Source organism: Xiphophorus couchianus, chromosome 13 (assembly GCF_001444195.1).
Source record: "Xiphophorus couchianus chromosome 13, X_couchianus-1.0, whole genome shotgun sequence".
Lineage (NCBI taxonomy): Eukaryota > Metazoa > Chordata > Actinopteri > Cyprinodontiformes > Poeciliidae > Xiphophorus > Xiphophorus couchianus.
The window spans coordinates 1,553,647-1,565,357 of NC_040240.1; the positions used below are offsets into that span (position 1 = coordinate 1,553,647).

The 11,711-nt window shown below is 42.5% G+C and overlaps 1 protein-coding gene and 1 non-coding gene across 2 annotated transcripts; both read right to left on the bottom strand.

Moving 5' to 3' along the window:
* Positions 1-58: 58 nt before the first annotated feature.
* dkc1 (dyskeratosis congenita 1, dyskerin) lies at positions 59-7,094 on the bottom strand. Its single transcript, XM_028036031.1, has 15 exons — positions 6,982-7,094; positions 5,910-5,962; positions 5,737-5,823; positions 5,290-5,381; positions 5,025-5,209; positions 4,482-4,546; positions 4,229-4,355; positions 3,955-4,085; positions 3,623-3,766; positions 2,952-3,072; positions 2,653-2,771; positions 1,597-1,700; positions 1,330-1,369; positions 549-701; positions 59-474 (listed from the first exon to the last, which is right to left on the bottom strand). The coding sequence occupies exons 1-15, from the start codon at positions 6,995-6,997 to the stop codon at positions 415-417; spliced, it is 1,497 nt and encodes a 498-aa protein (XP_027891832.1). The 5' UTR covers positions 6,998-7,094; the 3' UTR covers positions 59-414.
* LOC114156695 (small nucleolar RNA SNORD83) lies at positions 2,839-2,915 on the bottom strand. The gene has a single exon (XR_003598006.1). It is a non-coding gene; the product is annotated as a small nucleolar RNA SNORD83 (small nucleolar RNA).
* Positions 7,095-11,711: the final 4,617 nt, after the last annotated feature.

Genomic DNA, 11,711 nt, shown 5'->3' on the forward strand with positions numbered 1-11,711 from the left:
GATTAAAGAGCAAACATCACCAGTTTGACACATTCTCTGAAAAACCAGCGAGGACAAATACAGAATACATTTTTATTTCAAAATAAAAAAGTTAAATATTTACAGATTGAAATAAATTGATAGATTTCACGAGCAAATGTGTTCTTTCACCTCCATGAACAGAGCAGGGCGTTTCCGTTTCCATGTCGACTACATGATGGTCTGTCCTGTCTGAGGACGGAAGGCAGAGAGAAAACCAGTACAGCTGCTGGAACAGGACTGAACCGAACCAGACCATTGGACTGTTCTGGTACTGAGACAGGTCTCCATTCATGTCCATAGTTAACACCGTCATCATGTCCAACAGTACAGCTGCTGCAGCACATTGTGCTGAGATTCACTTCCAGCTGGCTGGCTGGAAGAACGAGGCACCGTTCACTCCGCCGGCTCGCTCTCCTTCTGTTTCTTCTTCTTCTTCTTGGGTTTCTCGGCGACCTGGATCACACACACTTCACTCAGTTCTGGTAAAAGGTCATATCCACAGACTGAGGAGATCCACTTCAACTCACCGGCGTGTCGGGCTCCTCCTCTGTCTTTTCCGCCTCCTCTAGTTTTGCTCTTTTCTCCTTTTTCTTTTTCTTCTTCTCTTTCTTTATGTCCTCAGCAGACGGCGTGCTGGGCTGGGCCGGCTCACCGTCGCTCTCCGCTGACTCTCTCTTCCTCTGCAAGAACGTCACAATCACAGCTGATCAAACTTCGGGAAAAATTTACTGTGTACAGACAGTATCCTGCCTCAAACATGACAAGATATTTAATATCACGAGACGATCTTTAAACTAAATATTCATTAATCAATTTGAAAAGTAAACAATTTTTCTGAATCCAAAATAAATAAATTGCCATTCCAATTTGAATAAAAGTCATTAAATTATTCTTTCATGGGAACAACGGATTATTTTCTGTTCAGCCTCAAAAAAACAAACAAAAAAAAAAAAAAACAATTTTTTTTTTAAATCTCCAGCCTAAAATCCACAGTTCCACAGTTCTACACTTTGCTTCCGGGTCTGGACTCCCAGCTGTGAGAGATGATTACTTCCTGTTGAAGTTTTAAACTTTTACCAGAAGCTAACATTTTGCCATGTCGTTCGTAATGTATGTGTGAGCATTTATCCACAAATACACGCCTTCCATCTAGAACTAACAATGAAGGGTTTGATAATGTAAATGGTAGTGAAGGAAATGTTGATTAAATGATAAATTAGCTTGCCGTATTATCTTGCTGCTGGACAGGCAGCTTGTTATGACAACACACCTAAAGACCATCGTTCTAAAGTGATAATGTGATCTCACCTTAGCAGAGGCGTCGCCTGAGGCCGCCACACCGGAGGCGCTGCAGAGAAAAACACATATTGATGTTAAACTGCCTCAGGGCCTGAAACGGTTGAGACTGTTCTCTGGGGAGCGGGGCCCTCAGCTGCTGCTGGCCAGGGGCCGAGGCTCCGGGCAGAGAGTTCATGTAGCAGAGCGACTCCCTCAGAGAGCACGGCAGCTCAGAGAGGGATAACTCTCTGCAGTGAGGGGGGCCACCAGCAGGGGCCAGCAGTGAGTGCAGGGTACCTGTAGTCAACATACTGGTCCTTCCAGTCCTGAGGCGTGCTGCCGTTGGGTTTACCATGTTTATCCAGGAGGCCCTTCTGAATCATCATCTTCTTCTGGCTCGCCTGGTTCACACAGCATCAGACCAGAGGTTACACACACACACACACACACAGGTGTGTTTTCGTGTCTTATAGGGACTTCACATTGATTTCCAATTATTTTCTAAAGCCTAACCCTGACCTTAACCTTAACCAAAACACAAGTCACACCTTAGACCTAAACACAAAAACAGCAGATTTGTACCTACAAGGGTATAAAAACCTGGTCCACACACACAAACACACCAGTGCTTTGAGCTTTTATTAACTATTCAATAATTAAGTATAAATGCTGCCCCATATTGTCTGTGGTGGATTTAAAAAAAAAAAAAAAAAAACAGGAATATGATGTTTATGGCATTACCTAAAAAACTTTTGATTGGAAAATATGTAGCAATTTACATCACATCAAATTCCATTTAATCTCCACTAGGGGTGGAAATTTATCACATCATCATCTGAGATGAATTTATTATTGTGGTAGCAAGAAATTTCAATTAATGTTTAATATTTGTGGTTTTTAGGATATTTTTGGATATATTTTCAGTATTTTTTCCAGTATTCAATGAATATCATTACATAATGAAATACATTTGAAAATATGATTAAATGCAGTTTAGTGATATAAATATCTCTCCTGTAAGTGACTGGTGTCCTAAAGAAACTCGTCACAAATGAGAATGTTTTTCAAGAGCATCATTTGTGTTTGTGGGAAATAGTCGTAAATAGTTCTTATCACTTAAATCACAATAATAAAAATATTTTGAACACTTCCGGAAAGACAAAAGTAAACATTTCAATAAGTTACTTTAACCTATATTTAACGATAATTGAAAAACAGATTTAACTTTATTTTATTTATAAATTAATGTTTCATTTCGTTTTTCCCTCCACCTTTCTGAGGCCTCTCTAGCGCCACCTGGCGGCCATCACTTAGAAAAACACCATTAGACAACTGAAGGCTCTTCCTCCGTACCTTGGGCCCCAGGCCCCACTTCCTGGGGTACGTGTCCCGCTCCATGATCACCCTCTTTATCTTGGCTACAACGCCGTGGTCACAGGTGGAGATCACCGCTGTGGTCATTAGAGCCACGGCTGCAGGGAGAGGAAAGGCTTCAGTCTGGTTACCGGTCAGTCTGACCAGACGGCAGGTTAACTGAGGAGCCATCAGGTAAGGGTGATAGATAGCAGGTCATCACGGCCCGGAAGCTGCTGCATCTACTCGCATCATCATGTGGCGTCGGCATGACAACCCACTGACCAACCCGCTCTCACCTGTGCAGATGGCCTCGCCCTTGGTTGTTATAACAACGATATCCTGGTTGACCTCGATGCCGTCTTCGTAGCGGAGCACGCCGGGCAGCATGATCTTGGCGCCGTAGCAGATGGCGTTGACCTGCAGACGGAGAGGGGTCAGAGGTCACAACCACAGAACTGATCCAAAAACCAGCAGGAGGAGGTTCACACTGCACTTTGATTTTTTTATAGAAATAGTATCCAAGACACTAAATGTTTTACACAACCAACTTTTATTCAGTCAAACTTTACACTATTTTAATACCAGACCTGTTTTAAACAGACACTGATTGGATATTAACATCTGTATCAGTCCTGACACTGAAAACAAATTCCAGATGGGGCATCAGTGAATGTTCTTGTTCAATGGGTGCTGAACTATTTAGTCTAATTCTATGCTTTGAACTCTGAACAATGTCATGCTTTATTACTCATTTTCCGAGTTTATAACACCCTGGTGTTCTAAACGTCATTTATGAATCAACATGCTACGTTACTAATGTTATATTGTGTGTGGAACCGTTTTTGTAACTAATGTTTTTTTATGTTGTGGATGCCAGGAAGAGTAGAGATTGTCATGGTAACGGCTAATGGGCTAACAAACAAACGTGAACAGGAAGTTGAGCCTGTTTCCAGGGAGGAAGACTCACCGCGCTGTCCTTCATCACCAGCCGCTTGTGCGACACCAGCAGCTTCTCCAGAGGGAAGATGACTCTCCTCAGGTACGTCTCGTCCTTGTTGTGGTCGAACTGCCACTGGGCATCTAGAACATCGTGCATTGTCACCAGGTTGTCCTGCAAGCATACAGCCACACTGGACATGAGCGTTGTTGGCAGCTCTGAGCCTCGGCGGTCGGGACGCTCCGGCCGCCGTGTCTCCGCTGCTCTTCCTTCTTCCAAAGGCTAATTAACAACTCGGCACTGAACAGCAGAGCTGGACTCAACGCTTTGGACCTCTGGCTGGAACCAGAACTCCTCCTCACCTTCTCTCCCATGACTCCGGAGCGGACCCGCCGCAGCTCCTGCATCTGCCCCCCGACGCCCAGCACCAGCCCCAGGTGGACGCACAGGGTCCGGATGTAGGTCCCGGCCTCGCAGCTGACCCAGAAGATGCCTGTTGGGAAGGACAGACAGATTTAAATGGAGGCAGATGTGTGAAGACGGCTGCCACAGCAGTCCGCCTGGTTCTGACTCAGGACGGCTCTAGGCTTCATCTGGACAAGTTGGAATGAACTGGAGTAAGAAGCAGCTCCTCACCCAGCCTCCTCTCTGGGTCGTACTCTACCAGCTTGCTCTCATAGATGGTCCGGACTCTCAGCTGACGTTTCACTGCAGCGATCAGCGGCGGACGCTGGAACAACGCTCCGGTCAGCGTCTCCAGGGCCTGTGGACGACCAGTCAGCAGCGATCAACATCTTCTCTAACTGTGTCATATGAAACTATGTTATATTTGCATTCAAACTAATTAAGTCCATAAGTCCAGCACAGTCTGATCAAAGTGGAGGCTCACCCGGGCCAGAACGTGCTCACTCTCAATTGCGTTGTGCAGCCGGACGATTCCCACATACTCCTTACCTGGAGTAGAGCAGAGAGCAGGTCATGACCTTCACCATGTTTCAAATGGAAACATTGTCTCACTGAGCAGTACGTCTGTTTTACTGATTAATCACATCTTCTGTTTTTCTGCTTTTCAAGATTTTTTTTTTTTTTTTTGGAAAATCTGGTTTCCGTAGTTCAGACAATGCCACCGGGGGCGGCCATCTTGTTTGGCAAGCGTGTGACACAGCACCTGTGTCACACGCAGCATCGGCCTTTGAATTCAAGTCAAATACAAAGAATGACTGACATAAAAGGCAGTTTTTGGAAATATTTTCTGTCATTTGTAATTACCTTGAGAAAATAAAGTGAGAAAAGAAATTTGTTAAAATGAGATTAAGTATGGAAAAAATGGGGGATTTTAATTCTAAGCCATACTCTGTCCTGATGATGCGGTTGTTTGACGTGGCTCATGCAGACTAACAGTAATCATAGGCAGCAGATGAAGGGAACCCACCGGCACTCTGCTGGGACTTGACCAATCGCGTGGCTCGGTCTATGCAGACGATCAGGCAGCCAGTGACCTTGGGGTCAAGGGTTCCGCTGTGACCGGTCTTCTCCACCCGCAGGATCCTCCGGATCCACGCCACCACCTCGTGAGACGACGGGTTGGCCGGTTTGTCCAGGTTGATGAAGCCCGACCTGGTGGAGCGGACGCATCGCCGTCAGAACCGGGTCTGGGACAGAACCGGCCCAGAAAGCTCAGGGTGACGTTACCGTACTTGACATAGTCTGTGATGTTCCTCTTCAGAGGGTTGCTGCCGCACGGGATGGGCGTGTAATGAGCTGTTCGGATATTCAACTTGTGGAAATTCTGGAGGAAAAACAGGAAATGTCTTTAAATTGTTTAAAAAAAATAATCACATACAGCTGAATAACTTGCTTTATGAATACATAATTTAAATGTGATCAGAACAGGAAGTCGTCCTGGCCGCGGCCCCGTCCAGTCACACCCCGTGAGGTTGCTGGTTGTAACCCGGCAGAACGCCGGGAAAACTCCAGCCCCCCCATGGAGCGGCCCCCGCCCCAGAACGGAAGCAAGGGCAGCAACTTGAACGGGGCGGCGGCACTCAGAGAATGGATAAACCGCTTCATCATCTCACATGGCTCTGAAACATCAAATAAAAACTAAAATCCCCCGATCAGGGCAGGAACACCTGGGGCCTGACCTTCAGTAGGAGGGGCCACTGTGACGTGTCCAGGGAGGGAGCGATGGACTCTGGCTGGATGAAGAAGTCTCCACTCTGTTGGATCTCCTAGGAAACACAGGCAGACTGTTCAGAAACAGTCAGGGGAGGGGGCTCTGAAAACCTGAAGCTTCAAGTCAAGTTTTTCTACAAACCCCAACGGATTCTTCCAAAACTTTCTTCGACTTCTTCTTTTTCTTTGCTGAAGCTGAAAAAAAAAAAAAAAAAAAAAAAAACTGGTTTAAAAAAAAATACTGAAAAGAAGTCATCAGCCAAGTTTCCCGTTTATTCACATTCAATAAGACCTGATAAATTTCAATTAGTAACATTTAAAAATGTATATTTAAAAACATTTTAAAAAATGCTCGTATTGTTATAATTGACATTTATTTATTTCATTTTTTAGTCAATAAGTGTATTAATAAATTTAATGCAGTTACTGTGAGCAGTTTAGTGATACAAGTGATACTTCTTCATATGACTGGTGTCCAGAGGAAGCGCATTATAAATGTCAAGGTTTATATATAGTTGTTATTGCTTTAAATTGAAAGCTTTGAGGACGCCACGGAAATCCTGCTATCAACGCTAACTTCAGCTTCTTCTTCGTGGATTCTAAGTGGTGTCTCCACGTGCTTGCAACACGTGGTAGCTAACGCTCCCAGCTAACAGGCCACTGAACATGCAACCCCACTCTGAAAGAGTTGCTACTTCTGAAACATCGTTTCCACAGAAACACAGCGGCGCTGATCTAGTTTGTATTTTACAGGTCAACAACCACAACAGACCAAACTACAGTAAAACAACACTGTCACTTTCAAAATAGCAATGCAATCAATTTCATATAATTGGTTTTTACAGTTTAGAGCCTGCTTGATCAAAATGACTCGCCACGTGTTTCCTGTTCCACGCATTAGCAGCTCGCGCGCCCAAATCACGACTAATAAAAGACGCCGCGCTATTTCATCGCAGAACGCTGATCTAAATACCGAGATTTGGATTAGATTTGTTTTGCAGAATGGCTGCAAAAACACCAGTTAATCTAAGCTGCACCTCTGACCAAATTCCCAAACCCGCTTTCCTCGCTACAATAAAAGCAGCTGAACTACACAGAGAGACGCCTGCCTGGCAATAAAACCCCGCGCTAAGAGAAGGCGTTAAAACATCGTTATTTGACCGGGAGAAGAAGTAAAAACTGACCCTGCCTCACAGAATGTGTTGCACACTCACCTTCTAGGTCCGCCATCTTCTCCGGAAAGAATGAACGTTCACCGAGCGAGGAGCAGAGAGCAGCTGCTTCTTCTTCTGCGACCCGCGAGCAGCAGAGGTACTCCCGGATACACTACTGCCCCCTGCAGGCAAACAACGATTCAGCACAACCAATATCCGGATGTGCTTCAACAAAACGAAATAACGCTTCACTATTTCAGTCATTTTGTTCAAAAAATGAGGTCATGTATTACATAAGCTCTTGTTTTGGTTCATTTTGATAAATATGGCGTAAAGCTGATGATTGTTTTCCAGAAATTTGAATATTACATAAGACCACGTAAAAAGGATTTTTAATATGTGAAATAGAATAATCATTCATTCCTTTAAGGAAATATGGATACAATAATAATTGATCGTGTTGAAATATTTCAAAAGAAGTAAGTCTGCTTTCCAAATTAGGTAGTAAATTTATATCTTTCCAGAAAATATTTACTGGCTGAAACGGATCAACAGTTGATGTTGGTCTCTTTGATTGTTAATTGCCATAACAAAGTGTAAGCCACAAAAGGTCATTGCAAAAGAAACTGCCTTCTCATAGAAGGCAGCTTCTATGAGAAGGTTCTCATAGAAGCTTATGAATGGAAAGTTGAGTGGAGGGAAAATGTATAAAACAAAAGACACAAGCAACAGAGATAACTGCGGCCTTAAGATGATTATAAGGCAAAATTAATTCACATTTGGGGCAGATTCACAAGGCATGGACTGCAGCATCACGGCTCACACACACGCTCACACACATACACACACTGTCTCATTTGATTGAACCCCTGTTTAAATGATTTCCTTTTTGTTTGTTGCACAATGACTTTTGGCTCTTTGAAAGTTTGAAATGCCTTTAGCCTAATCAGTATAGAACAGCATCAACATCTAGAGAAACTCATGCGTTTATCTATAATAACATTTTCACAGTTTGCTACTGCAATAGTGTCTTCATAGGTCTGCCTAAAAAATCAATCAGCCGATCCAGAACTCTGCTGTTCTAACTAAAACTAGGAAGATAGAGAACATCACTGAGTTCTACACCACCCAGTTCTGTAGTCCTTTACTGAGAGAATAGACTTTAAAATTTTGATGTTATTTTATAAATCACTGAACAGCTTAAAGATCTGCTGTTGTTGTATCAACCTTCCAGAACCTCTCATGTCTTCTGGTTCTGGTTCTGCTCACCATCCAAAACTAGAACCAAACACAGAGAAGCAGCATTCAACTTCTATACACCACAAATCTGGAACAAACTCCCAGAAAACTGCAAAACAGCCGAAACACTGAGTTCCTTTAAATCAAGGCTAAATCCCCTCCGGTTTAGAGCTGCTTTTGAACCATAATAAATGAAATATTAACCAAAACATTTGATGTGTGTTGATGATTTTAACAAAGACACTTGACAAAATGTAAGGTCTGTTCCTGATTTCACAATTGTTGAAAATTGTGAAATTGTGGTGCGTTCATGATGTTTTTATGTTGTCATGATGTAGAGCACTTTGAACTGCTTTGAAATGCGCTATACAAACAAACTCGACTGGTTGATTGATTGATAGATTAACACAAAATGTTACTGTACATAGAAAAACACTCAACTTTGTGACACAAAAGAGGAGACTGATGGTAAACAGCTGCAGGGACATCAGCCCTGAGTTCCTGCAGTCAGACAGAAACCACAACATGTGAACGATGATGTTGCTCTGTAATTTATATCAATAAATGTTGCTTGCAGCGGTCAGGTCAGCAGCAATCCTCCAGTGTTGTATCCTTTGTGCATTGTGTAGGCGGCAGTGAGAGACACAGTAACTATGGTTACAAAGAGAGTTGGAGTGGTGTGGAAATTCTTGTAGCTTCATTTTTTTTTCAAAAATCAAAAATTCTCTTTGCTAAAGACTTTCAGAAAACACAAAGACTTCAGTTATTGTCAGCCCATTCAGGCATGAATCATAGTCACATCAAATGACATTACATTTTTTGTTTTCTCTCTAAAACACACCGCCTGACTTATTTAGTGCAATAAGAGGATAAGTGAAGTAAACTAGAAGACATGCTGCAGGTTGGGATGACAGCAGGAGGTGATTTTATACAGGAAATCAATCGGCCATTTTGATTCTAGACATAACTCACTATAAGCTATGGAACAGGAAACATCCTATTGAATTACGTGCACATAAACATGGAGTTGCTTAAACTGATTCTGTTTTATTTCTGTCTAAAACATAAAAACTCTTCCTGATGAAAGGAGGAGACGTCTAGAGAGTGATTCTGGTCTGACCCGTTAACACCAGCAAAGTGGGGAATGTGGGTCTGAAGGTGCTGAAGGAGATAAAGGAAGTGCTGCAGAGTGTCTGTGTGTGTGTGTGTGTGTGTGTGTGTGTGTGCATGGGTTGGTGTTTATGTGAAGTGTTGAAGGGCACTCTCAAGGATTTTCAGTGTTTCCTGTAACACAACTATGATTTATTCCCTGTATCCCCAAGCTGACAGCCTGTGTGTGTGGGGGGAGGGGTGTGTGGGTGTGTGCGCGTGTGTGTGTGTGCTTGCAGATTCCGTTTTTCCTTTCTTCAACTGCACAGAAAAAAAAAGAAGAAAGAAGAAAGAACACAGCAGGCCAGCAGTTGTCTCAGTGTTCACTGGGCTCTTTGTAATTCTTTAACTTTTAAATAAAGTGTTTAAATAACACAGACAGTCATCGCCTTATTTCCATTTATTCCCAATTCATTTGGCAACAATCAAAAAAAAGAGAGAGAAAATGGATCTATTCTGTGTTTTGTCTGATCTGAACTAGTTTTGCAGAGGCTCCTCAGATCTGTGGAGTGGATCCATCACGTCAGATGGATTTTATTTCTTGGTGTTTGGTGGAAGGATGATGTCATGTTAAAGCATGTAGGAGGCAGAACGAAAGCAGCATGCTGCAGTCTTGTACTCGGCTCCTTATTTGGTATCAGCCTCACCTCTTGCTGATCAAGCTTTTGTAGAGGTAAAGTTTTCTGGCGCTTTGCAAAAGTATTGACACCCATTGAGTTTTTTCACAGTTTTTTCATTTGCCGACCAGATTTCAGTTGGATTGTGTGTGATAGATTACTGCAAACTGGGGCTTAATTGTGACGGAAAAGTATTACATTTTATATTTTACAAAGAAAGATTAGGAATATGTGAGGTTGCATTCAGCCACCTGGGTAAATGCGGTGTACATCCACTTTCTGCTTTATTTACAGCTGAAGGTTTTATTGGGTTTGTCTCTAAAAGATTTCCAGTCTTTACCAAAGTCAGACTGGATGGAGAGCAAATATAAACATCTCTTTTCATATCCTGTCACAAATTCTCATTTGGATTTAGATTTGGACTTTGACTAGGCCATTCTAACTCATAACTACTCTCTGTCTAAACCATTCCATTGTTACTCTGGCTGTAGGTTTGGAGTTGTCCTGTTAGAAGGGAAACCTCCACCTCAGTTTCAGGTCTTTAGTTTTCTCCTTCCTCTTCCTTCCCTGCTGAAGAGATGCATTCCCATAGCATGATGCTGCTACCACCATGTCTCAATGCCATTTTCTTTTCATTTCCAGATTGATCTGCAGTGTCTGGGTTTGGCCACAAGTAGTGTTTTGCATGTAGACCAAAAAGTGTAAGTTTGTTCTTGTCTGATCATAGTTGGGCTTGAGAAACAGTTTTGCTGCTAGGAGAAACAGTAAGCAGCCGAAGTCAAACCGGTTTGATGAACTGAAAAAAAATTAGAGAAATTGAAGAATTAAATTAATAAGGCAAAGACAAAAGGTAAAAACTAAAGATAAAACACAGGAAGGCAAAACACAACGGCAAAATAGCAGAGATCCTGGTGGTCTGTGGACCACAAGGTACTAAAGGTATAAATGACAGTTTACTTGCCTTTGCATGAACTCAAAGCTTACCAAAGGATTGTGTTTAAAAATATTAATTGATAAGTCACTGAAAGAAAAGTCACTGAAGACAAAAGCTGAAGATACCGGTGGAAAGAAGACAACATGGACAAATGAATGTCTGTGGTAGCATTTATCAGTTTCATGGGGGGAGTTGCAGAACTTTTGTTTTTGGAACTCTAGTACGATACATAGCTGCCATCGGCACTTAGATCTAGGACTGACCGGCCTGGGGCAGCACTGCTGTGCTGACTGTGACATAATGGTGATGAGGTGCCGAGCAGCGCTGCACCCCACACTGACTAACTGCATCTCAACACCTAAAATGAAATAATTTATTATATATACTGTATCTATCTATATGTATGTATGTATACATGTTTATGGTGGCTGTGTCTCTGTCAGCAATGTTCCATGGAAGCAAACAGATTCATTTTGTTCCCACAGCCTTTTATCCACCTCTTCTTTCCAAACAAAATGTGCTCTGTGGTGAAGTGGGATGAGCTGAACTCTTACTGAACTGTATGAACATCTGTCTCATGAATTGTGGTCTCTGTAATTATAGGTATCAGTCATCTCTTGGAAAATGCAGCCAGACAGAAAGTATTAAAAAGCCTCAGTATTTCCTGCAACTGGAGTATGAGACACTGAAATCATCGTATAAAATCAGATTTCATCAAAAAGTATAGGGAACCGTTGCTAGGTTATTATTAAGGTGCAGTGAAAGAGGATCTACTGTACCTCAGTATATACTGGTCTCAGCTGAACTCAAAAGACATCAGAAAGAGTGCCACACATACACACATACACACA